A 26,968-nucleotide genomic window follows, 5' to 3' on the forward strand; every position below is an offset into this window, starting at 1 on the left:
CTTCTCTGAAGTCTCAACAGTGCCTTCACATCCCTCACTAGACATGGAGACCAAAATTGGACACAGTACTCGAGGTGTGACCTCACAAGTGCTTTGTATTGCTTAAGGAGAATGTCTCTAGACATGAACTCCACTGAGTGTATTATATAGCCCAACATTCTATTAGCCTTCCTAATTGCTTCTATGCATTATCTAGATGTTGATACATTGCACTTTCTAACTCAAGACCCCTCATTTGTATATTTATATCTAATATTTCTACTTCCTGTAGGTAATGTTAAATTTACTGACATTAAATTTCATCTGCCATTCATTTGCCCACATCTGGAGGGGGAGGGGTGAAGTAAAGAGCTGGGAAGTTGGCTAGTGAAAGAATTAAAGGGCTGGAGAAAGGGGACTATGATAGGAGAGGGTGGAAGACCATGAAAGAAAGGGAAGGGAGAGGAGCACCAGAGGGAGATGATGGGCAGGTAAGGAGATAAGGTGAGAGGAGAAAACAGGAATGGGCAATGCTGAAGGAGAGGCGGGGACAATTACCGGAAGTTTGAGAAATTGATGTTGGAGGCTACCCATATGGAATACAAGATGTTGCTCCACCAACCTCAGTGTGGCCTCATTAGGTGTGCTAACTCCTATTGACATCAATGGATCTGGGGTTGAGAAGGTAAACAGCTTTTAAGTTCCTCGGCATCCACATCACCGAAGACCTCACTTGGTCTGTACACGTCAGCTGTGTGGTGAAAAAGGCACAAGCACACCTCTTTCACCTCAAACGGTTGAGGAAGTTTGGTATGGGCCCCCAAATCCCAAGAACTTTCTACAGGGGCACAATTGAGAGCATCCTGACTGGCTGCATCACTGATCGCTGCCTAGTATGGGAACTGTAACTCCCTTAATCGCAGGATTCCGCAGAGCCGTGCGGACAGCCCAGTGCATCTGTAGTTGTAAATTTTCCATGATTCAGGACATTTACAAAGACAGATGTGAAAAAAGGGCCCGAAGGATCATTGGGGATCCGAATCACCCCAACCACAATCTATTCCAGCTGCTACCATCCAGGAAATAGTACCGCAGCATAAAAGCCAGGACCAACAGGCTCTGGGACAGCTTCTTCCACTGGGCCATCAGACTGATTAACTCACGCTGATTTGAGTGTACTCTATATTACATTGACTGTTCTATTTATTACAAATTATTATAAATTATTACAATTGCACATTTAGCTGTAGATGTAACATAAGTTTTAGGATGTAAGAAAGTTTAGGATGAAAGAAGTTGAAGGATGTAAGAAATAAAGTCAAATCAATTCAATTCAATTAATTGTGGCAGTAGAGGAGGGAAGGAACTGACATGTCAGAATGGGAAGCAGAATTGAAACGGGTGGCCATTGGGAGATCCTGCTTTTTTCTGGTGGATGGAGCATAAGTGCTCACTGAAGCAGTCTCCCAATATACATCAGGTCTAACTGATATACTGGAGGCCATACCAGGAGGGCTGGATAAGGTAGATGACTCCAACAGACTTGCAGGTGAAGCATCACCTCACCTGAAAGGACTGTTTGGAACCCTGAATGCAGGTGAGGGAGGAGATGTAGGGGCAGGTGTGGCACTTGTTCTGTTTGCAAGGATAAGTACTAGGAGGGAGATCAGTGGGGAGGGACAAATGATAAGGGAATCATGTCGGGAGTGGTTCCTGTGAAAAGTGGGTGGGCGGGGGGAGATATATTTGGTGGGTTCGTTAAAGACATGAATGATGAAAGTCATCAAATGAGTGAATTTTAAATTGTAAGCAATTGCTCTTAGTTGTAAATGATTAAAATGTTTTTGAGAACATTACACACCAATATTATTTTTCGCAGTTTTAGTTTGGTATTTCAGTATATTTCACCTTGAAGTGAATTGTGGGCCAGCTTGATGTTAGCGAATAATGCCAATAATATTGGGGTTGGAGCTTTTGCAGGGAGCTGACATGTTTTCCTGTTTATGACTGAATCAATGTCAGATCCCACTTGGCGTACTGTGCTCAATTCTGGTCGCCTCACTACAGGAAGGATGTGGAAACCATAGAAAAGGGTGCAGTTTTAAGGTGCTTGGATGTAGGTACAGAGGGGATGACAGGGGTAAGTTTTTTTTATGCAAAGAGTGATGAGTATGTGGAATGGGCTGCCAGCAGCGGTGGTGGAGGCGGAAACGATAGGGTCTTCTAAGAGACTCCTGGCTGGCTACATGGAGCTTAGAAAAATAGAGGGCTATGGGTAAAGCCTAGGTAGTTCTAAGGTAGGGATATGTTCAGCACAGCTTTGTGGGCTGAAGGGCCTGTATTGTGCTGTATGTTTTCTATGTTCTAATGTTCACTTCACTATATTTTTCAGGTAATATCATTTAGGTAAGATCATTAGATACAGGAGTAGGCTCCTTGAGCCTGTTTTGCTATTCAATGTGATCAAAGCTGATCTGCCACAAAGCTCTTCACTCTTGTTTCTACAGTAATGAGGTAACATGTTCCAAGATGCTTTACAGAAGCATTATTTCAAACAAATAATTGGAGCACTTCAGAGAGCTTGACGGAGTTTGGCTAAAGCAATCAACTTTTAAGTGCTTTTTATGGGGAGGGAGATGTAAAATGTCTTAAGCTGAAGTTACCGATAGGAAGGAGATGCAGAAACCTGAAGGCTCATTGTCAGTGATTCAGGAACAGCTTCTTCCCCACTGCCATATGATTCCTAAATGGACATCGAACCTATGAACACTACGCCACATTTTTAAAATGTATTATTTCAGTTTTTTTGTGCAAGAAGAGAGATTTTGGGGGTTGACGTGCCTGATCTGTTTTTGCTCAGTTTTTTGTGGGGAGGTGGGATTTGGGGGAGGTCTTTCTTTCTCGGTTTCATGGCTACCAGGAGAATTGACAAATTTCAGAATTGTATACTTTGATAATAAAATGAACCTTTGAACCTTTGTTTTTGCACTAATTTTAATCTATTTAATATACATGTATAATTAACTGTAATGGATTTATTTATTTTATTTTTTCTTTTATATTTATCATGTATTACATTGTTCTACTGCTGCTGCTAAGTTAACAAATTTCACAACACATGCCAGTAATAATAAACCTGATTCTGAAGTAATGGCTTCCAGTTCTAACTAAAGTAGAGAATGTTGAAAATAACTGAAATAGACAAATCACAGGTTTGAGGAAAAGAGGATCTAAGTATTTCAATTTTCATTTTTAGAATCTTTTTATTGGTACATAATCTTCTACAGCTATAAGATGATACAAAACTTCAACAAATTAATATATATACAATTAATAAAGCTGCAGAAAATAAAAAACTGATCATAATATATAAAAATGAAAAAACATTATATGTAAAGAAAAGAAAGGAAAAAACCCCATCTAACTAAGAAAAAAAAACCAACTGACTACAAAAAAAGGAAAAAAAAACATCCTCATATATATGAGGATGGTAAGACATATTGCTCCGGGGGTTGATTCCTAATGGTTTCATTGAGTCTTTTATTTATATATATATATATAGATAAAATCATCAACCACCAATTCATATTTATATAAAATAAGATTGGAAGGAAACCATATAAAATAATTAAAATTAAATGATAATATTTGGCAAAAGAGCCCCATCTTTTCTCAAAATCGAATCAGGGATCAAAAGATCTACTTCTAATTTTTTCCAAACTGAGACATAACATTACTTGAGAGAACCATTCAATTAATGTAGGGACAGAAGTAGCTTTCCATTTTAATAAAATAGCCCTTCTTGCCAATAATGTAACAAATGCAATTACATGTTGATCCGAAGATGAAATACCCTGAATATGATGCGGAACTATTCCAAATAGAACAGTCAATCTGTTAGATTGTAAATTAATTTTCAGAGCTTTAGAAATTGTAGAAAATAAAGATTTCCAAAACGGTTTTAATAAAGAACATGACCAGAACATATGTGACAAAGTAGCTACTTCAGTTTTACACCTATCGCAGTGGTTATCTATACGTGGAAATATTTTAGATAGTCTTTCCTTTGTTAAATAATAACGGTGAACAATTTAAAACTGAAATAAACAGTGATTGGCACATATAGAAGAAGAATTTACGTTTTTCAAAACTCACAATCAATCTTCATTAACAAAGGTCATATTAAGTTCTCTCTCCCAATCTTGTTTAATCTTTAGTGAGAGGTTCTCTTTTTGTAACAAAAGTAATTTATAAATTCTGCTAATAGAACCTCTCACTAAAGGATTCAACTTTAAAATGGTATCCAACAAATCAGATTCTTGCAAATATGGAAGCTTAGATAAATATTATTGTAAAAAATGTCTAACCTGAAGATATTGTAGAAAATGTGTATGAGCGAGAAAATATTTGTTAATTAACTCTTCAAAAGTCATCAGTCGACCATCACAAAATAAATCTGTAAAAGAACAGATCCCTTTATTTCTCCATAGGAGAAAAATGGGATCGGTTATTGAAGGATTAAATAAAAAGGTTCGATATAAAAAACTAGGCAACTTAAAGTGTTTAAAATTAAAAATATTGCGAAACTGAAACCAAATCAGTAAGGACTGTTTAATAACAGGGTAAAGATTTAAATTTGGAATTTTAGAGAGTTGTAGAGGTAATGGAGCTCCTAATATTGAAGTTATATGAAATTGTTTAACAGCTTTTAGTTCCAAATCAACCCATAGTGGTTTTTGGCTCTTGTCGAGCCAATATAGCCAAAAACATAATTGTCTAATATTAACAGCCCGATAATATAGTCTTAAATTAGGAAGTGCAAGTTCACCATCTTTTTTAGAATTTTGTAATTGATACTTATTAATTCCTGGTCTCTTATTGTTCCAAATAAAGGAAGAAATAAGAGAGTCAGTTTGATCAAAAAAAATTTTTTGTTAAAAAGATAGGTAATTTTGGAAAATGTATAAAAATCTAGGTAAAATCATCACTTTCACAGCATGGATATGACCTATTAAAGAGAGAGTAAGTGGATTCCATCTAGAAAATAATTGTTTCATAGAGTCCATTAAAGGAACTATATTAGCTTTATAAAGTCTTTATATTTTTTAGTAATTATAATACCACAATATTTAAAAGTATTAATAATTCTAAAAGGAATATCATTATATATAAAAACAGGGGCATTTAATGGGAACAATTCACTTTTATTCAAGTTATATCCTGAAAATTTACCAAAGTTTTTTCGTGTTTCCAAAAGATTAGGAATTGATTCCTCAGGATTCGAAATAAACACTGAAAGATCACCTGCAAAGAGAGAAATCTTATGCATGGTTCCATTCATAGAGATACCATGAATACTTTTGGCTTCACGTAGTGTTATAGCCAAAGGCTCCAATACAAGATTAAATAATAAAGGGCTTAATGGACATCCCTGTCTAGTACCACAAGAAAGTGGAAAAAAAAGAGGACCTGAAATTATTAGTAATAACCGTTGCAGTAGGATTCTTATAAATCATTTGAATCCACCTATTAAAATTATTTCCAAAACCAAATTTTTCTAATACTTTAAACAAATATGGCCACTCAACTCTATCAAATGCCTTTTCTGCGTTGAGAGAGATAACACATTGAGGTTGCTTAGATATTGATGAATATATAATATTCATCAATCTCCGAACATTAGAGAAAGAGTAACGGCCTTTAATAAAGCCCGTTTGATCCATAGAGATGATTTTAGTTAATATATTTTCCAAGCGGTTAGCCATTATCTTAGAGAGAATTTTTGCATCCATGTATAATAGTGAAATAGGTCTATATAATGAACATTCGGTAGGATCTTTATCTTTCTTAAGAATTAAGGAAATAGATGTTTCATAGAATGAAGAAGGTAAACTACCCTTCTCAAAGGATTCATGAAATATTTCCAAAAGATACAGAGAAAGTAATCTTTCAAATTTTTTGTAAAATCCTACCGAATAACCATCAAGTCCAGGAGCTTTACCTGATTGCATTAATAAAATAGCTTTCTGAATTTCATGCTTGGTAATTGGAGCATCAAGCATCTGTATCAAAGTATTTCAAAATAAATTACTTTGTAGTATAATCGTTTGCAAGAATCCATTTTAACTTTGACATCTTATAACAATGCAGATGAAGATGAATACTTTTTCAGTGTTTTGATTATATTGAAACCTCCATTGTGGTACTTGAGGAAAACTGGATTGATGGTCATATCATCTTTTGGTTGAGGTAATAAATTGAGGCTATTGGCATTTTCAGGTGGACATAAAAATTGCCTGCCTCTGTTTCTTACAAAAGCAGTTAGATATTGCTACTTGAAAATATTTGTCCTTGCATCACTCTTGCAAATAAACCAAGGTTATTTGTTTATCATCTCACTATTGATTTTTGGGATCTGGATAAGTGTACTTTAGTGTCTGCATTCCTACTTTTTAAAAGATGGGGTCTTCTTGCAATGCAACTTTCCCTAATTCCAACACTGGAATGGTAATCATAGAACATTGTTCCAGGATGCAAATAGGTGTACAGATTTTTGCCAAGGTTTTTGGTGATCTGCAAAGTCGAAAGCAGCATACTATGCCAGCAGTTACCTTTAATATTCATGACACGTGCTGGAAGCACATTGTATTGAAGACCTTGCCAATTCTTTGTGGTTTCCAAATGCCTTTCTTCTGTAAATGTGGTATAGTAGTATATTCATATGTTTTCACTATCCAAATGATTAATATCTTATGTAAATTCACATTATTTTCATTGCTGTAGATTATAGAACAGTAGAGCACAGGAAATAGGCACTTAGGCCCATGATATCTCTGTAGGTGATTATACTGAACTGAAGTAACCCTATTTGCCTGCATATGGTCCATATCCCTATATTCCACACCTGTTTATGTGTCTGTTTAAATGTCTCTTAAATGTGCTTATTGTATCTGGCTCTACCACTTTCCATGGCAGTGTATTCCAGGCACTTACCTGTGTACTTTTTAAGAAGTATAACATAGTGATTATAGAAATATTCATCCCTACCCCCCCCCCCACTGCAAGTTTTCATGTTTTATCGTTTTACAACAGTGAACTGCAATGGATTTAATTTGAATTTTTTGACACTGATCACCAGAAAAAGACTTCCATGTCCAAGTGAAAACATCTCTACAAAGTGATCTAAATTAATTACAAATATAAAACACCAAGTAATTGATTGCATAAGTATTCACCCCCTTCCTTTTAATATGACACCACCAAATCATCACTGTTGCAGCCAATTGGTTTTAGAAGTCACATAATTAGTTAAATGCAGACCTGCTTTTTTGGAGACCTGTGTGCAGTCCAGGTGTTTCAGTTGATTGTAGTAAAAATACACCTGTATCTGGAAGGTTCACCTGCTGGTAGCCAATATCCTGGCAAAAACTACACAATGAAGATGAAGAAACACTCCAAGCAACTATGCAAAAAGGTTATTGAAAAGCACAAGTCGGGAGATTAATACAAAAAAAAATTCCAAGTCACTGAATATCCTTTGGAGTACAGTTAAGTTATTCATCAAGAAATGGAAAGAATACAGCTGTAAATCTGCCTAAAAGCAGGCTGTCCTTAAAAATTGAGTGACCGTGCAAGAAAGGGACTAGTGAGGGAGGCAACCAAGAGTCCTATGACGGCTCTGGAAGAGTTGCAAGCATCAGTGGCTGAGATGCGAGGAAATGTGCATAGAACAACTGTTGCCCGGGTGCTTCACCAGTCACAGCTTTATGGGAGAGTGGCAAAGAGAAGGCCACTGTTGGGGGGGGGGGGGGGGGGGGGAGAAACCTCACATGAAATCTTGGCTAGAGTTTGCCAGAAGGCAAGTGGGAAACTCTGAAGTCAGAAGAGGAATCTATGGTCTGATGAAACCAAATTTGAGCATTTCGGCCATCAGACTAAATGCTATGTTTGGCGTAAGCCAAACACTGCACATCATCAAAAACACAGCATCCCTACTGTGATGCATGGTGGTAGCTGCATCATGCTGTGAGGATGCTTCACGGCAGCAGGCCCTGAAAGGCTTGTGAAGGTAGAGGGTAAAATGAATGCAGCAAAATACAGGGAAATCCTGGAGGAAAACCTGATGCAGCCTGCAAGAGAACTGTGACTTGGAAGAAGATTTGTTTTCCAGCAGACAGTGACCCCAAGCATAAAGCCAAAGCTATACTGGAATGGCTTAAAAACAACAAGAATGAAGTTCATTGTTTAGGAATATATCAAAGTGAACCACTAAAAGAATACTATGTCATTATATCATTTAAAGGTTTACGTCAACCTGAAGGAGAAATGGGCGCACCAGTTTTACATTAAAGAATTACATCTCTAACAATGATGCACTCTTGAAACAGGTCGTACTTTGATGTATTAATGTAGGTTTCTGTGGCACAGTGCAATTTCAGCTAATATGTGACCAAAAGCTCTATCAAATTAATGGACAAGACTTTGTAGACCAGAAAGAAGTTGAGTGGTTTTGCTTGAGAATTGCCTGGTACTTGACAGTTGTAGACTGAACAATGAAGGTAGAGATTCTACAAGAGGCTACACCTGGAGGAATAGAGACCTCAAGAATGTCATGCTGGAAGAAGCTACAGAGATCATTCATCATCGTTATGTGCTGTGTCATCTGAAGTAGGTGGTTATGGTCTTATGACCACAATTGTTCTTGGCAAATTCTTCTACAGAAGTGGTTTACCATTGCTGCCTTCTGGGCAGTGTCTTTACAAGACGGTGACCCCCAATGATTATCAATACTCTTCAGAGATTGTCTGCCTGGTGTCAGTGGTTGCATAGCCAGGACTTGTGATAGACACCAGCTGTTCATACGACCATCCACCTGCTGCTCCTATGACTTCACATCATCCTGATTGGGTGGGTGGAACTAAGCAGGTGCTACACCTTGTCCAAGGGTAACCTGCAGGCTAGCAGAGGGAAGGAGCATCTTACACCTCCTTTGGTAGAGATGTATCTCCACCTGCCACCAAGGGATGAGAAATGGAAGGGATTTCAAAATAAAGTTAACTATCAGTGTTGCTGGATCGAGACTGAGTTAACATGAGTGAGCCGAGGGTTAAAAGGTGAACAAGACTTGTTCGGAATTCAGATTTAGGCAAAACAATTTTGGGTCCACTAAGTTTGTGTTTTGTTGATAATCAAAACTAAAGAAAGTAAGAAAATAATAAATGTCATGAAAATTAAATGGGGGTATGTTTTTTTTTTGCTTCTGGTCTGATTAAAATTTAGTGAAAAAAATGTCAAGCACTTCTGATATGAGAAAAAACTGGTCTAGCTGACATCCTGTGGAGGAAAAATAATTGGACAGCTGTGTTTTGACTGTATTTGACCACACTGATCAGTAATTTCATTCTTTTTCCCTGCATTTTTCAAATTGAATACATTGGAATTGCCATCGCAGAACTGGGCAGACTTTAGTCTCAGATCAACATCAGCCAGAATGTTACCCTAACCATAATATATGATGGCTTTCTCATACATTTGATTATGGTTATGCATTGTTATTATGTATTTCTAGGTGACTTTTGTAGGTCATGAAGGTTCAATCTGTTCTGTAAATACGCTGCAGTGGCTTGAGTCAAAGCTGACTTATTCACATTTTATTGTACTTTATTCTAATTTATACTTATTTGATAAACTAACTTTAAAAAGTATTTTTGGATGGTGGTTTTGGCACAGTTACAGTATGAGTCAGAACTGAAAAGATGCTTTATCTGGAGGAGGAACAATGTTTTAATTGCATTGCAGCTGGTGAAGATGGAGTGAAGGAAGGAAATAGCTGAGGGTGTTGGACTGAATTGTAGCTCTGCTATCATGAATAGACAGGAACCATCTTGGGGTCTGGTTTGGGAAACCAATGCCTTGAAGTAATGTTTACTCCCTTGTCATTGATTTTACTGATATAACAAAAATAACGATGCACTTATTCTTCTGGTTTAACTTTAGTGTAGATTGCTATTAAGCTCCAGATTTTAAAATGTGGATGCTATCTCTTTGTTTTCTTTGTTCCAGACTGAAGGTGATGGAATTAGATTTCAAGCTTTGGACCCCTTTAGTTTCACCCTGTATAGTCTTTTGTGGTATAAAGTGCAAGGAGCTGCAGGGGGTGGGGGGAAGGGCTCCAGCACAAAAGGGGCTGCTTGCTGCTGCAGTGGTATTAGAAAGGGCCATCTGGCATACAATGAGCCTGCCAGAACCAAAGTCGTTGGTATGGACTTTCAAGCAATAGCCGAGCAGAGTCTCAAGAATTTGCTCCTCAATTATAAATGGAAAAGTAGAATATGAGGCAGTTTGCCTCATTTTGGGAGCCCAAATGTTCAACATTTGTTTTCAACCTGCGCTATCACTTTCCTTCAGATTTGATATCATAAAATACTTAAAGCTTTAACATCCATAATAATTGCTTTGTGATGAGGTGAGCAGATTATAACTGTGGACTGTGATAGATCTTTAAGCCTAGGTTATGCCAACTTGTACTTAAGCTCTTGCATTTGAGTCATGGATAGCTGTTCCTAAGTAGAAGAAACATATTGATCAAATACCTGCATCCTCATTTGCTTTGCTAACAGCTAACCCTAACCCTAACAGCTAACAGCATGGTCTTTGTTTCTGCATCCACTAAGCTCTGCAAGCTTCAATTGTCTGTCAGGATCTATTTCAAAGAATCTTAAATGTGTCCTTAGTATAGGGCATGAGCTTACTGGAACTTTTAGGCTAAAATATTTTCTGGGATTCTGGTTTCATTTGCTTTTGTTCTGGGATTCTGGTTTCATTTGCTTTTGTTTTTACCTTTTAAAGAGCCTTTTAATATTTACCTTTTCAAACAAGCTTTTAGACACTTTGCTAGTTATGACTACAAGTTGTTTAATGATTCTTTGTACTTGTGGTATTAATGCAGATATTTACAAATTGATTACTTAGATTGTTCTAATCAAATTTGTATTTCAAACAATATAGAATTTCTCTAATCTTAATTGGTCTTGGAATTTAGATCATTGAGGTTGAGAGACAGAAGCATGACTCAACTGTTGAATTGAATTTCTAGATTTTTTTGCAGGCAATTGTTCTTCCTTCCAATATTTCTTTCTTTTTGTAAATGACATTCATCTCCAAACTCCTTTCAACTTTCTTTTGTTCTTCACCCGCATGAGTAGTCAATGGGCTTCATCATTTTGAACTGCTGTGGGGAAAACTATTACTATTTTCAGATCGTAAAGAAAATATCAAGTGTTAAGGTTTTTGGCTTCAAATATATAATATTCAAATAAAAATATCAGAAAATCTGAGAAGTGGTAACTTCAAATAAATTATTTGTGGTTACTCAGTATAATATGTTGAATGTATGCTGCAGCTCAGTTTCTGAATTGAAAACAATTCTGTGAAAAACATTTGTGGAAAATTAAATTGAACTTAATAATGGATGTCTTCACTGAAGACTGAGTCAGACTAAACATCGTTCTGATGCTCTGAACTAGACAGAATGCTACTGTTGACTGGAAACTAAGAGGTTATACTGCCCTCTAATGGATAAATGTAAGACATACATTTCTTTAGCATTTTGAATCAATCAATTACATTCAGGCTCCCAGAAGTCTATCAAGCCCATTCTCTTTGGGACTCAGATAACTGAGCCACGTTGAAGCTGTAGATGGGAGATGTATTGAAATGCAATTTCTTGTTGGCGTTAACAGGAAAATGAATACAATAGAATTTATGAAAAATTCTACATAAAAACTGACAACTAACATGGAAAAGAAAAATAATGCAAATTAGAAAAAAAATGATACTGAGAAATTGAGTTGTAGAATCTTGGAAAGTGAGGCTGTAGATTCCAGAATGAATTCAGAGTTGTGGTGAGTGAAGTTATTCATGCTGGTTCAGGAGCTTAATGATTGTAGGGTAGTTCCTGTTTCTGAACCTGGTGGTGTGGGACCTAAGGCTTCTAAACCTCCTGCACAAGGTAGTTGTGAGAAGAGAGCATGGCCTGGATTATGGAGATCCTTGATGGATGCTGCTTTCTTGTGGCAGCGGTCATGTAAGTGTGCTCAATAATGGGGATGGCTTTGCCTGTGAGGAACTGGGCTGTATCCACCTTTCTATAGGCTTTCCTATTCCTGGGCATTGGTATACCAGGCTGCGATGCAAACCGTTACAATACATTCCACTGTGTATCTGTAGAAGTTGGTCAAAGTTTTAGGTGACATGTCGAATCTATGCAAACTTATAAGAAGGTAGAGGTGCTGGTAGTTGTGCCTTCTTTTTGATGACACTTGCATGCTGGTCCAAGGACAGATTCTCTGAAATGGTAACACCAAGGAATTTAAAATTACAACTCAGATCCCCTAATGAAGACTGGCTTATGGGCCTCTGACTACTTCCTCTTTTAGTCGATAACCAGCTCTTTGGTTTTGCTGACATTGAGCAAGTGGTGGTTGCTGTGGCACCATTCAACCAGATATTCAATGCCCCTCCTATATGCAGATTCGTCACCACCTTTGATTCAGCCAACAACAGTGATATTGGCAGCAAACTTAATTACGATATCAGAGCTGTACTTAGCCACACAAGCAGAAAATTAAGAATACTGCTTTAGTTATTTTAATCAGAGATTCAGCATGGAACAGGCCCTTCCAGCCCTTTGAGTTGAGCTGCACTGCCCAGCAATCCACCGATTTAACCTGAGCCCAATCATGGGACAATTTACAATGGCCAATTAGTTTACTAACCACTACGTCTTTGGACTGTGGAAGGAACCCAGAGCACCCAGAAGAAACCCATGCGCACATGGGAAGGAGTGTGCAAACTTGCTTACAGAAGACCCTGGAATTGAACTCTGACACCCCAAAGTGTAACAGTGCCCTGTGATGCACTTGCGCTGATGGGTGATTGTGGAGGAAATGTCATTGCCAATCCGAACTGACAGGGGTCTGCAAGTGAGAAAATTAGAAGATCCAGATACACAAAGAAGTATTGAGTCCCAGATCTTGGAGCATATTGATTAATTTTGAGGGGATGATGGTGTTGAATGCTGAGTTGTAGTCGATGAAGAGCATCCTTGTGTATGCATCTTCATTGTCCTGGATTTCCAGAGCTGAGTGAAGGACCAATTAAACAGCATCTGCTGTTGACGTGTTATGATGGTAGGCAAATTAGAGCAAATCCAGGTCACTTCTCATGCAGGAGTAAGTGATTAATTACAGTTCAATGGCTTTAATCACCTACTTTACCAGTTTGGATGTAGGCTGGTAACTTTGCAGAATTGTATATTTACAATGGTAGCAATACACAAAAAGCAGAAGGAACCCAGCAAGTCTGGCAGCATCTATGGAAAAGAGTAAACAGTTGATGTTTTGGGCCGAGACCCTTCTTTGGGACTGGAAATGAAGGGGAGAAGTCAGAGTAAGCTCCAAGTCTGCACAGAGATCTACCTTATTCAGTTAGTGTTAATTGGTTACACAGGTGTAATTGGGTGTCACAGGGAAATACATGTAATATTTCCAAGTACCATGTCTCAAATAAGAATAATTCTATAGCTGAATCAGCTGTAGCTGTCCAAGAGTTTCACTGCGATCTTCTTGGCTCCCCCCTCCTAGTTAGAGTAAGAAAGTGGAGCCCTATGTGACTCCCTTGTCCACTCATCCCTCCCACTGATCTCCCTCCTGGTAGTTAACCTTGCAAGTAGAACAAGTACGGCACCTGCCTCTACACCTCCTCACTCACTACCATTCAGGGCCCCAAGCATTTCTTCCAGATGACACAATCCTTCACCTGTGGGTCTGTTGGGGTCATCTACTGTATCCGGTGCTCCTGGTGTGGCCTCCTGTATGTCATTGAGACCTGACGTAGAGTGGGAGACTGCTTCACCGAGCACCTACACTCTGTGCGCCAGGAAAAGCGGGATATCCCTGTAGCCACCTGTTTCAATTCCACTTCCCATTCCCATTCCAACCTATTATTCCATGGCCTTCTCTACTGCCGTGATAAGGCCACACTCAGGTTGGAGGAGCAACACCTTATATTCCATCTGGGTAGCCTTCAACTTGACTGCATCAATTTCTTGACCTTCTGATAATTGCTCCCCCCCACCCACCCTTTGGGGGGGGGGGGGAAGGAGGAAGTAGTACAAGGTGGTAGGTGATAGGTAAAACCAGGAGAGGGGTAGAGCTGAAGTAAAGAGCAGGGAAATTGGTGAAAGAAATAAAGATCTGGGGGAGGAGAAATTTGAGAGGAGAGGATAGAAGGCCATAGAAGAAAGGGAAGAGGGAGAGCACCAGAGGGAGGTGGTGGGCAGGTAAGGAGATGAGGTTTGAGGGGGGAATGGGGAATGGTGAGGGTGGACAATCTCCTGTTTGTGATTCCACCAATAATCATCTACACTGAAAGGGGATTTACAGTTGACAGTTAATAACCATCTTACCTTTGGGTACGGAAGGAAGCTGAAACATCCAGGGGAAACCCAGTTTATCACAGGGATTCTCACTTCTACTTTAAAGATTAAAAAAAACTTATTACTAGGAGATTAAAACTAATAGAAATGATAGTCAACAAGCTTTGTGTACATTAAGACAAGCCAAGTTTCAGAACTTTGTATTACAATTCAAGCTTATGAATACATGGGGATACAAACACCATGTAAATTAGCTTTTTGCAGCAGCACTGTACATTACAAACATGACAAACCCATAAATTAACAAATTATGCACAACTTAAAGACAAATTCAACTCTAGTAAACTCTAGATGACTCTTGTAAAAGTTAAGAGCGAGGGAAAGAGATGTAGTCTGAGGTAGTGTCTGGGTTTTTCAGGTCATTTTAAGAACCTGATGATGGGGGACAAAATGGTTTTTGAACTTCAGATGCAGCTCGTCAGACTCCTGTACCTCCTGCTTAATTACAACATTGGGATGAGGGCATGGCCTGGATGGGGATAAAAAGAGAAAACACTGGAAACACTTATTAGGCAGCATCCTTAGAAAGAGAAATACATTAATAAATTGCACACTGAATATTTAATCATTAGACTTCAATTATTGAAATAAAGGTGATGATTTTTGGCAGGAAGAATGACACTGAGTAATCATTTGAATTTAGTGTCCAAGTGGGGTAAAGGGATACGAGTAGTCCACACTGAATGCATGGAAACAAAGTAAGGTTCAAGAGTTGATTTGAAGATAAATTCTTGGCAGTGTGGAGGATCAGAGGGATCTTGGGGTCCGAGTCGATAGGACGTTCAAAGCAGCTGTGCAGGTTGACTCTGTGGTTAAGAAGGCATATGGTGTATTGGCCTTCATCAATCGTGGAATTGAACTTAGGAACCGAGAGGTAATGTTGCAGCTATTTCGGACCCTGGTCAGACCCCACTTGGAGTACTGTGCTCAGTTCTGGTCGCCTCACTACAGGAAGGATGTGGAAACTATAGAAAGGGTGCAGAGGAGATTTACAAGGATGTTGCCTGGATTGGGGAACATGCCTTATGAGAATAGGTTGAGTGATCTCAGCCTTTTCTCCTTGGAGTGACGGAGGATGAGAGGTGACCTGATAGAGGTGTATAAGATGATGAATGCATTGATTGTGTGGATCATCAGAGGCTTTTTCCCATGGCTGAAATGGTTGCCACAAGAGGACACAGGTTTAAGGTGTTTGGGACTAGGTACAGAGGGGACGTCAGGGGTAAGTTTTTTACTCAGAGTGGTGAGGGCATGGAATGGGCTACCGGCAATGGTGGTGGTGGCGGATATGATAGGGTCTTTTAAAAGGCTTTTAGATAGGTACATGGAGTTTAGTAAAATAGAGGACTATGGGTAAGCCTAGTAATTTCTAAGGTAGGGACGTGTTCGGCACAACTTTGTGGGCCAAAGGGCCTGTATTGTGCTGTAGCTTTTCTGTTTCTATGTTTTTATAAATAATACTAAAAAGTAGGGAGTTGTCTATCCAAAGTTCAAAATCAGTCCCAGCAATATTATAAACAATTCATTTTTATCTTGAGTTTTATGTAATGTGCTAACTCTTATATTTACATGATATTCTGAAGGTAAAAATAAGTGTGTCAAATCAGAATACTAATTTTAGTATTGTACCAGGTATGCATCTGATTCTATAGAACAAAAATCTTACCTATTTCCTGCACATATAACTTGGCGTTGGTGTCCTTTCAGTTGTTTATATAGCACAGTACAATATTTGTATTATTGATGTCTAGCAATTATTTAAATTTTTTTTTGGCAGGTTTGAGAAAGGCCGAATTTACACGTACATTGGTGAAGTGGTGGTTTCTGTTAATCCGTACCGTTCCATGAATATCTATGGGAAAGACACCATTGAGCAGTATAAAGGACGGGAACTGTATGAGAGACCACCTCACCTCTTTGCCATTGCTGATGCAACTTACAAAGCCATGAAGAGGAGGTCAAAAGACACCTGCATTGTCATATCAGGTAGTAATTGCTTAATTAAAGTAGAAGACTGAAAGTTTGTCTGTTGTTACTTTAAATAACTTGCCATTCATGCTTTGTGCAGCATTTTAGGTATTAATATTGTAATTTAGTCAGGCTTGCAACTTCTGCCTTTTTTTTTGCTTCAATGATCTGACCATGTATATTTCTTCAAATTATGCAAACTGTGGGACAGTGCTTCTCAACCTATTTCATTAGTGTGATCCAATTTAAACACTGGAAACATTTTATGACCCTAGAATAATGCTAATAATTCATTATCTTGCTTAAAAAAAGAAATTAGTCTTGCCATCTGTCCCTTTTCAACCTTTTTTCCATTTATGATTCCAAATCAGATTGCAAACTCAAGGTTGGAAACTGTTGTATTTACAGCCCAGAATACTTGCATTGAACTTTTTTAGATGGTTGAGAGTCCGGTTTGCTGCAAATTGAGCTTCATTGCATTGATTCTTATGATTCGGTATTTTTTGTGTGTTGCTGTGCATGAGAATGGTCCTGTAACATGAGATTGTTCTGAAATGGTTCAATGTAAACTTGCATCTACAGACTCTTAGCACTAACTTAAGATAGCACAAAGCATTTTACAGTAAATGTGCTTTGAAATTTTAATCTATGTTGTTGTGTAGAGAAAAATGTTAGGTAACTTGGAACAATATTGTGTCAAGCTGCTGGTAAAGGTTGTTATGACTATCTAATGCGTAGATAGAAGCCTCAAGGCATGTGTAACACCTGTGTTGTGCTCGTCTTATCTCGTATTACTTGTCACCACACTCTTTATGAGAAATTCAAATTATATACTGACACTAGGTGCTAGTGGGCCATCAGAAACTCTAGGTATAGCAAGGAGGCAGTGAATAGAAATCCCACACTTCTAAAGTTAAGTTTTATTTATAAAAAAAACAAAATATTTACATGAGTAAGAACAATGCAAAATTCCAACATTATATCTTAGGTTCCAAATCTCAGATATCAAAAACCAAATCTCTTTTTAGTTGGAATCAGAGAGATTCATTAGGATGACCTTTATTACTTCAATTTCTCAAGCTAATTAGATCTAGTGTTATTCCCTATTTAAAGGTTTAGAGACTAACAATTGCCTTTCTATTTATACAACAATACACACAAAATGCTGGTAGAACACAGCAGGCTAGGCAACGTCTATAGGGAGAAGCAATGTCGACGTTTCGGGCTGAGACCCTTCGCATTCTGTGTGTGTTGTTGTTTGAATTTCCAGCATCTGCAGATTTCCTCGTGTTTGCCTTTCTATTTATCCCTAGTTCATTAGAAAAGTAATTGAATTTCTATTCTTAAGTATTATGGTTAACTTCAGTTTCAGTTCATGTCAGTATGTCTACATGTTCAAATTCAATACCAAAAAATAAATAAATATACATACAGAGCTTAACTCCTTTCACAATTCTCCAACATCACAACTTTTAAACAAAGTAAAGCTCATTCAGTAACTTATCAAATTCCTTGCAATAATACAGTTCTTCCAGAAAATAAAATTTAGATCCCTTAAATGAGAAGTAAACTTGTACATCCAACTGTATTAAATCCTCTATATCTTGAAACATTTTGTTTCCACGTTGATTATTCTATCTTGAGTAGCTCACCATCTTGTTTTTTGGTTCATAGGTTGAAATAATGGGTCATCCAGAGAAAGTCAATTCACAATACTTGCACAAAAAATTTCACAAAAAATACCAATTTCCTTGGTATAATTTAACAGAACTAATTTCCGGTTACACAGTAGAAATCTTGGAATACTTTAGCAATATTGTCTCGCCATAGCTGCTGTTTGTTATAGCCATAGCTTCAATAAACCTTTTATATCGCCTCTCCTCCAGGAGTTCACCCTGAGGTTTTCAAGTAAGTAGGGTAGAGGTGCTCACTATTAATTACACTTCTAACAGTTTATATCTTTAGTTTCTAATAGTTTGCTGTGTTTCTCTCTCACCTGTCCACACCTGTGACAGCCTCACCTCATTCTCGCATAGCTATTTTCCAAGTTCTCTTTTTTAAAATCTGTAAACCTTGTCTTCATCCCTTCATGGGTGGAGCTTTCTAACATTGCATCTTTGGGTTTAATTAACCTGGGTTAAGCATGTTTGTTTCGTAAAGTCATGTCATCATTTGCTGTGACTTGCACAAAGTTCTATAGTGCAGACAATGTCTCCAAATAATATAGTAGATCTGGACAAGAGCATTGAAGCGATAATTTAAAGGGCTAACTTTGGCATAGCTGCTGAAAATTGGATATGCCTCTTTTCCTGAAATTGGGTGTCTTCAGAATCATTTCCCTTTCAGAAAACACTCCCACTTGTACTACCCCCTGTCCCCCACTCATATACTTGCTACTGGGCTTCCTATCCCCATTTAGAAGTCTTGCCATACCACCCTGCCTGATCATTTCAGCAAACCATCTGCTGAAGGAACTCTGATTGTGGTTGGAATGCACAGTTATGACATGAAGTGTTGACCATTCTTTTCTGTACCTCACAGATGTTACTCGACCCGCAGAGTTCCTCCAGCAAATTTTGTTGTTTCTCATACCAGCGTCTGCAGACTACCGCCTGGTTTTGTTTATGCACTTCCTAATCCCATCTCAGCAACCTAGTCATGACATGAGCTTAAAGCACTAACCACCCCACCAAACTTTCACCTTCCCTATTCCCTAGTGTCACCATTTAATTGCCCTCTTCATTCTTGATTTTCTATACAACAGGTTCTTCATTATCTCCATCTTTGTATTGTTACGAACCCCGTAACTGGGTCACTTACCAGCAAAGATAGAGAGGTCCGTTGAAGTCTGATGGTACTATTTTTAAACGTTTTTATTTATAAAGGGGCACAAAAGTAAGGTTAATACAAACATGCAGATAATATACATCGTCAATACTCAATCTAAAGCGCGGGTATAGCAATAATCATCAATAAGAAGTGGCTCTATCGTTTTGTCTAGGGGTAAAAATATTGTCCGATGGAAATATAAAAGTCTCTCGAGTTCATGCAGGCTTTAGCCTTTTGAGGACCGCTGGGTTTCACTTGTTGGAGAGAGAGAGAGATTTTGGTGAGAAAAGAAACTTGCCCAGTCTTTTAGGACGCAGACCGTTGAATCGGGAACGTCGGTTCCCCATTGTTAGTTCGAAGTCCTTTTCGGTGTTATCAGCCACCCGTTCCCCAGGCCAGGGGAAACGGACCACACGTGGCTTCCGAATAGCTTCCCGTTATCACGGGAGCAATGAGCGATGGTGTCTCCTTCTGGTGCGTCGCTAGGGGACTGCCCCCTACAGCCCCTCTTTTATCTTGACTTGCAGGGTTGTAGATGTCAATCAGGGTGGGGTGATGCAATCCCCAGCCCACATTGCCCGAGGGTGTACACGTAGCCCTGAGAGCTGGCACGTAGTATAGGATCGCAATCCACAAAGGTGTCTCCAAGAAACAATGGCCAAATCCGTTGCTTTGTCCGGCTGAGGATTCTCTCTCATTTCCTGGGTCCAAGACCCAAATTAATAGCGATCTTGCGATTCTCAAGAAGGAGGGGGCTGGGATCATAACAGTATTGACAGGAAATTGCAGAAAAAAATTCTAATGAACCTGATACTTAGGTGCCCCTTCTCCCTTTCCCATCACCAACTTTAATTCACTTACTGCCCTCTGTGATTTGCTAACAGACAGTACTTCATTCTTTGTATTGGTCATATGTTGCAGAGAAGATTCTCGTGTGCATGATACCCCTGGGTGTTCTGTGTAGTAGAATGTTTGAGCCAGTGTAGTCTCCTCTAGTTCAACCAGAAGGATCACAGTTTCAGTCCAACTATACTCCTTGTCAACAAGTGGAAAATTTTCTCTGTTTAACAATGTGAATGTTCAGGTCAGCACGTTTTAAATGAGAGCATTATAGAAACCGAGGAACTTGCCAATGTTGTGATACTTGAATTTTCTCATGTTAACTAATGAATTTTGAACTTCCCTAATATGGAGGATAGTATTGTTTTGGTCATCAGTTGTTGTTTGTTCTGTAAAGATGAGCAGTACAGCAGAAACACTTTTAATTACAATGATGGTCTCCATGCTGAGGAAAACAACACAAAATGCTGGAGGAATTCAGCAGGTCAGGCAACATCTTTGGAGAGAAATAGTCAACGTTTTAGGCTGAGACACTTCATCAGGACAAGAAAGGAAAAGGCAGAGCCAGAGCCAGAATAAGAATATAGGGAAGGCAGGGGGAATACAAGCTGGCAGGTGAGAGGCAGATCAAGTAAGGGGGAAGGTGGTATGCAATACCAATTCCCAGGAACTGGTAAGTCTGCACAGAGTAGTGGATACAACTCAGTCCAACACAGGCAAAGTCTTCCCCACCACTGAGCACATTTACAAAGGGCAGTGTCACAAGAGAGCAGCATCCATCATCAAGGACCCCACCATCCAAGCCAGCTGTCTTCTTGTTACTGCCATTGGGTAGGAGGCAAAGGGACATCAGGTTCAGGATCAGTTATTACCCTACAAACATCAGGCTTCTGAACTACATGGATAACTTCACTTATCACAATTCTGAGTCCATAATCAACAGACACATTTTAAAGGACTCTACAAATCATACTCTCAATATTATTTATATGCAGTATTATACAGTGTGTGTGTGTGTGTGTGTGTGTGTGTATATATATATATATATATATATATTTATTTATTATGTGTATATCTAATATTTTTGCACTATTTGTCATCTTTTGCATATGGGTTGTTTGTCATTGTGTATCATTTTTAAGTTCTATTGTATTTATTTATTTTTCTATAAATACTTGCAAGAAAATGAACTTCAAGGTAGTATATGTTGACATATACATACTTTGATAAGTTTATTTTGACTTTTGACTTTGAGATGGCTGGGTGGGAGATGGAGTATGGAAGAAATTACTGCAAGTTGAAGAAATTGATGTTTCTGCCATCAGATTGGAGGCTGCCCAGATACAATATGAGGTGTTGCTCTTCCAACCGGATTTTGGCATCATCATGGCAGTAAAGGAAGCCATGGACAGACATAAGTATGGGAAATGGAAGTCAAATTGAACTGGGCGGCCTCTGGGAGATGGTGCCTTTTTCAGCTAATGGAGCAAAAGTGGTCAACAAGGTGCTCCCCCAATATGCATCAGGTTTCACTGATGTAGAGGAGACCACACCGAGAGCACAAGATAAAAAAATGACTGACTCTAAGATTCACAGGTGAAGCATTTCCTCACCTGTAAGGACTGTTTGTGGCCATGAATGGTGATGAAGGGAGGTGGTGTGGGGCAGGTGTAGCACTTGACACAATTGTGCAAAGTGATAGTATCCTGTTGGAGGTGGTGGAAGTCACTGAGAATGATGTACTAAATGCAGAGGCTGGTGGAATGGTTTAAAGTCATTCTCTGCAACTGCCGCCATTTCCAACAGCTCCTTACTAATCGCACATCTTTTCCCCACCCCATCGCCCCTCTGCTCTCTGTAGAGATTGCTCTGTGTGTGATTCTCTTGTCCACTCATCCCAGTTCCCTTATCCACCCACCCACTGATTTCCCTCCTGGTACTTAACCCTGTCACCATTAAAAGTGCTACACCTACCCACACATCACCTCCCTCATCACTATTCATGATAGAAGAGTCCTTCCAGGTGAAGCAGTGCCTCATGTATCAGTCTGTTGGATTCATCAATTGTATTTGGTGCTCCTGCAGCCTCCTCTACATCGTTGAGACCTGATGTAGATTTTCCCTGTATGCTGCAAAAGGCAGGATTGCCCAGTGGCCACCCATTTCAATGTAACTTCCCATCCTAGTCTGACATGTCTGCCCATGGCCGCCTCTACTGCTATTGATGCCAAACTCAGGTTGGAGGAGCAACTCCTCATTCCATCTGGATAACCTACAACCATATAGATTTGATTAGCACACACAAAATGCTGAAGGAATGCAGCAAGTCTGCAGCATCTATGGAGGAAGTAAGCAGCCAGATTCATTCTGGATACCTTCTAACCTAATGGCAAGCACATTGATTTCTCCAACTTCTGGTTATCACTCCTCCCTCTCTTTTCTATTATCCATTCTGGCTACCTTTTCACCTCTAATCATCTTCTCCACTGCCTTCATGACCTGTCCATCACCTCCCTCTGGTTCTCCACCACCTCCCCCATCATTCTTTGGTTCACTGTCCACTCAGATTGAATTCCTTCTAGACCTTCTTCCACACTGCCTCCCCCCCCCCCCCCCCCCCCACCACCACCTTATTCTGGCTTCTTCCCCCTTCCTTTCTAGTCCTGATGAAGGGTCTCAGCCAGAAACATTGACTAGCTATTTCTTTGCATAGATGCTGCCTGACTTGCTGAGTCCCTCCGGTATTTTGTGTGTGTTACTCAAGATATCCAGCATCTATAGAATCTCTTGTATCTATGCTGAGGAGCTGGGTTATTCAGCTGTCTAATTAATTGTGAAATGGACAGAAATGAGCCTACCTAATGTTGAAAGAAATGGGAACTGCCAATGTGTTGTGTGTGTGGTGGGGGGGGGGGGGGGGGAGAGGGAGGGTGAGTGGGGGAATGATCTTTTTGTGATTGTGCTTTTCAAACTCCTTCATGATAGCCTTTAAAAGAGAAATGTGTTCTGACTATAAAGAGAGCATGATTTTGAAAAGTATGACTGAAGTACATAACCATTTATATATTTTAGCATCTTTGCTTATTGGCTGGTTGATAATTTTAAATTTTGATGTTTGAAATTGTTAGTTATTACTTTTTCTTTCTGAATTTCAGGGGAAAGTGGTGCTGGTAAAACAGAAGCAAGCAAATATATCATGCAGTACATTGCAGCTATTACAAATCCCAGCCAAAGGCAGGAAGTGGAAAGGTTGTAAATGCTTAATATAGAATTTGAAGAATTGTTTCCTTTCAATATTTTTTTGTTAATCCTGTATGAAGAGAAGCACTCTCAATGCTGGCTTCTGAAGATTTTCATGCATTATGCTACTTGTTGCATTTATTGTGTTGAACTTTATTACAGGCCGTCTGCAGGCAATGAACACCTAGCACCTTAAAGCTAGTTAAAGCCGGCTGGTGATGTAGTGGCATTTACACCAGACTTCAATGCGAGTGGTCTTGGGTTCAAATCTGGTTGATGCCATGCACACTTTCCATCCGTGCTGGTTGAGTATTGACCTAGCAACTTGACACCCTGAAAAAAAACAAACGCTAGAGAAATGGCAAAGGTGCCACCCAATGTACCACATGGTGTGGAGAGGAACAACGAAAATCACGTAATTAAACATGAGATTCTGATGTGTCCATGCTCATTTGCACAAATGGCAGAACAGTTTTCCCTCTCTCTCTCCACTTTTAGTAATTGTTCTTATCAGTCTTAAGTACTTTTGATACCTTTCATTACAATACTGCAGAGGTATTATAAATCTATTTCTGACATGGGATGGACTGTATAATTCCATGACAATCATGTCAAGAATACCCAAGGTTGATGTTAAAAGGTAGTTAAATACAATAAGGTCCAGAAGCTGTTCTTTCACCTTTGGAAATGTGAAACACTTGCAGGCACCACCACTCCCAAAGTTGTTCAAATTGCCATCCCATGAACAAGCAAAACTATGTAATAAATCGCAGCTATTCTGAGTTTGATGAAAAATTCCCCAGCTTCATTGGCATTCTTAACCACCCTGAGGACTCGGTGCATGAGAGTAGCTTAACAAGTCTTACAATTAATATCAAAGCTGTTCCATACAATATATTCCATACAGAACAGTTGATAATTGTAATTTTTACCTAAGCTATTCAATGTAATCCTTCCTGACGGATCTGGACTAAAGTGAATGAATTCCATTTAGATCCCATGAAATTCAGGGGTTTCCCTTGTCTAAAATTATGTATGTAAATGCTGTGAACATAATTATGAGGCATTGCTCAGAGCAGAATTGTGTAACTTTTTTTTTACATAATGCAGAGGTGCCTTTTTCTCAGTGCATTTAATTACTATTTGATAGCACTATTCAGAAAGGGTTTTCCATGGATGAAATATTTGTACCTAATGCTTGCATATTGACAATGTTAGCTGTAGATAAGGTGGTCTAGTGCCTTGACAAGATGCCTCTTAATTTGTCAACCGATTGTACTTAGAAAACATAGAAACACAGTAAATCTACAGTACATTACAGGCCCTTCGGCCCACAATGTTGTGCTGACCATGCAACCTAATCCAGAAACTGCCTAGAATTTCCCTACCACATACCCCTCTATTTTTCTAAGCTTCATGTACAGGTGTCCCCCACTTTACGAATGTTCGCTTTACGCCGCTTCGCTTTTACAAAAGACCTATATTAGTAACCTGTTTTCGCATTACAAAGAGGATTTTCACTTTAATGCAAATTTTTCCCACATAAATAAATGGTTCTTCACTTTATGCCATTTCGGCTTAAGAAAGGTTTCATAGGAACACTTTACCTTTGTAAGGTGGGGGGCACCTGTACCTATCCAAGAGTCTCTTAAAAGACCTATTGTATCCACCTCTACCACTGATGCTGGCAGTGCATTCCAGGCACCCACCACTCTGTGTGGAAAAACTTGCCTCTGACATCCCACTTGTACCTACTTACAAGCACCTTAAAAATATGCCCCCTCATGTTAGCCATTTCAGCCCTTGGAAAACACCTCTGGCTGTCCATATGATCAATGCCTCTCATCATCTTATACACTTCTATCAGGTCACCTCTCATCCTCCGTTGCTTCAAGGAGAAAAGGCCAAATTCACTCAGCCTATTCTCATAAAGTATGCTCTCCAATCCAGGCAACATCCTTGTAAATTTCCTCTGCTCTCTCTCTATAGTATCCACATCCTTCCTGTAGTGAGGTGACCAGAACTGAATACAGTACTCCAAGTGGGTCTAGCATTACCTCATGGCTCTTAAACTCAGTCCCACGGTTGATGCAGACCAACACACCATGCACAGCAGTTATGAGCGTCCTATGAACATGGACCCCATGATCTCACTGATCCTCCACACTGCCAAGAGTCTTACCATTAATATTATATTCTGTCTTCAAATTTGACCTACCAAATTGAACCACTTCACACTTATCTGGGTTGAACTCCATCTGCCATTTCTTAGCCCAGTTCTGTATCCTATCGATGTCATGCTTTAACCTATGACAACCCTCCAGACTATCCACAACACCCCGAACTTTTGTGTCATCAGCAAACTCACCCTTCTATTTCCTCATCTAGGTCATTTATAAAAATCACTAAGAGGAGGGGTCCCAGAACAGATCTCTGCAGAACACCAGTGGTCACCATCCTCCATGCAGAATGCAAATCATTCGCAACCACCCTTTGCCATCTGTAGTCAAGCCAATTCTGGATCCACAAACAAGGTTTCCTTACTTTCTGAATGAGCCTTGCATGAGGAACTTTATCAAATGTCTTACTGAAATCTATATACACTACATCCACTGCTCTACCCTCATCAATGTGTTGTGTTACATCCTCAAAGAATTCATTCAAGAGGGTATAATGTGCCCTTGACAAAGCCATGATGACTATCCCTAATCAGATTATGTCTCTCCAAATGCTTATAAATCCTGCCTCTCAGGATCTTCTCCAAGAACTTGCTCACCACTGAAGTAACACTCAGTGGTCTATAATTTCCTGGGTTATTTCCTCCCTTTCTTGAACAAGGGAACAATGTTTGCAACCTTCCAATCCTTTGGTACTTCTCCCATCCCAATTGATAATGCAAAGATCATTGCCAGAGGCTCAGCAATCTCCTCCCTCACTCCCACAGTAGTCTGGAATATATCTTGTCCAGTCCCGGTGACTTATCTAACTTAATTTCTTTCAAAAGCTCCAGCACACCCTCTTTCTTAAAGTGTATATACTGAAGTGTTTCAGTCCACTGTAAATCATCCCCACACTTGCCAAGGTTCTTTTCACTGGTTAATACTGAAGCAAAGTATTCTTGGAGCCTGTTTTCTTTGTTTTACTCTAATAACTAGAGTTTTTCAGTAGCCCCTTCCAATGCCTAATTTTTAAACTATGACTTCTATTATAAGGTAAGTGAAAAAACATTGGATCAACTTGATCAGTAGTATTAAAGGGTAATTTCTTAATTTAATCCTTAATATCTCAACACTTCAAACTGAATTTAAAAATAATGCTGAGTGTGTGCCTTCAGGCTTCTGTACCTCCTACCTGATGGTAACAGTGAGAAAAGGGCATGTCCTGGGTGCAGGAGGTCCTAATAATGGATGCTGCCTTTCTGAGACACTGCTTCCTAAAGATGTCCTGGGTACTTTGTAGGCTAGTGCCCAAGATGGAGCTGACTAGATTTACAACCCTCTGCAGCTTCTTTCAGTCCTGTGCAGTAGCCCCCACCCCCCATACCAGACAGTGATGCAGTCTGACAGAATGTTCTCCGTGGTACATCTATAGAGGTTTTTGAGTGTTTTTTTGCCA

The 26,968-nt window shown here is 39.2% G+C and overlaps 1 protein-coding gene across 2 annotated transcripts in view; it reads left to right on the forward strand.

Annotated features, from left to right (window-relative positions):
• myo1d (myosin 1D) overlaps positions 1–26,968 on the forward strand; it is a 557,628-nt gene that overhangs the window by 97,973 nt on the left and 432,687 nt on the right. For both annotated transcript variants that reach the window (XM_073070702.1, XM_073070703.1), the window contains exons 3-4: positions 16,254–16,462; positions 23,269–23,362. In XM_073070702.1, the coding sequence (XP_072926803.1) occupies positions 16,254–16,462; positions 23,269–23,362 (303 nt within the window). The remainder of the gene's footprint in view (positions 1–16,253; positions 16,463–23,268; positions 23,363–26,968) is intronic.

This window comes from Hemitrygon akajei, chromosome 18 (assembly GCF_048418815.1).
Source record: "Hemitrygon akajei chromosome 18, sHemAka1.3, whole genome shotgun sequence".
Taxonomy (NCBI): domain Eukaryota; kingdom Metazoa; phylum Chordata; class Chondrichthyes; order Myliobatiformes; family Dasyatidae; genus Hemitrygon; species Hemitrygon akajei.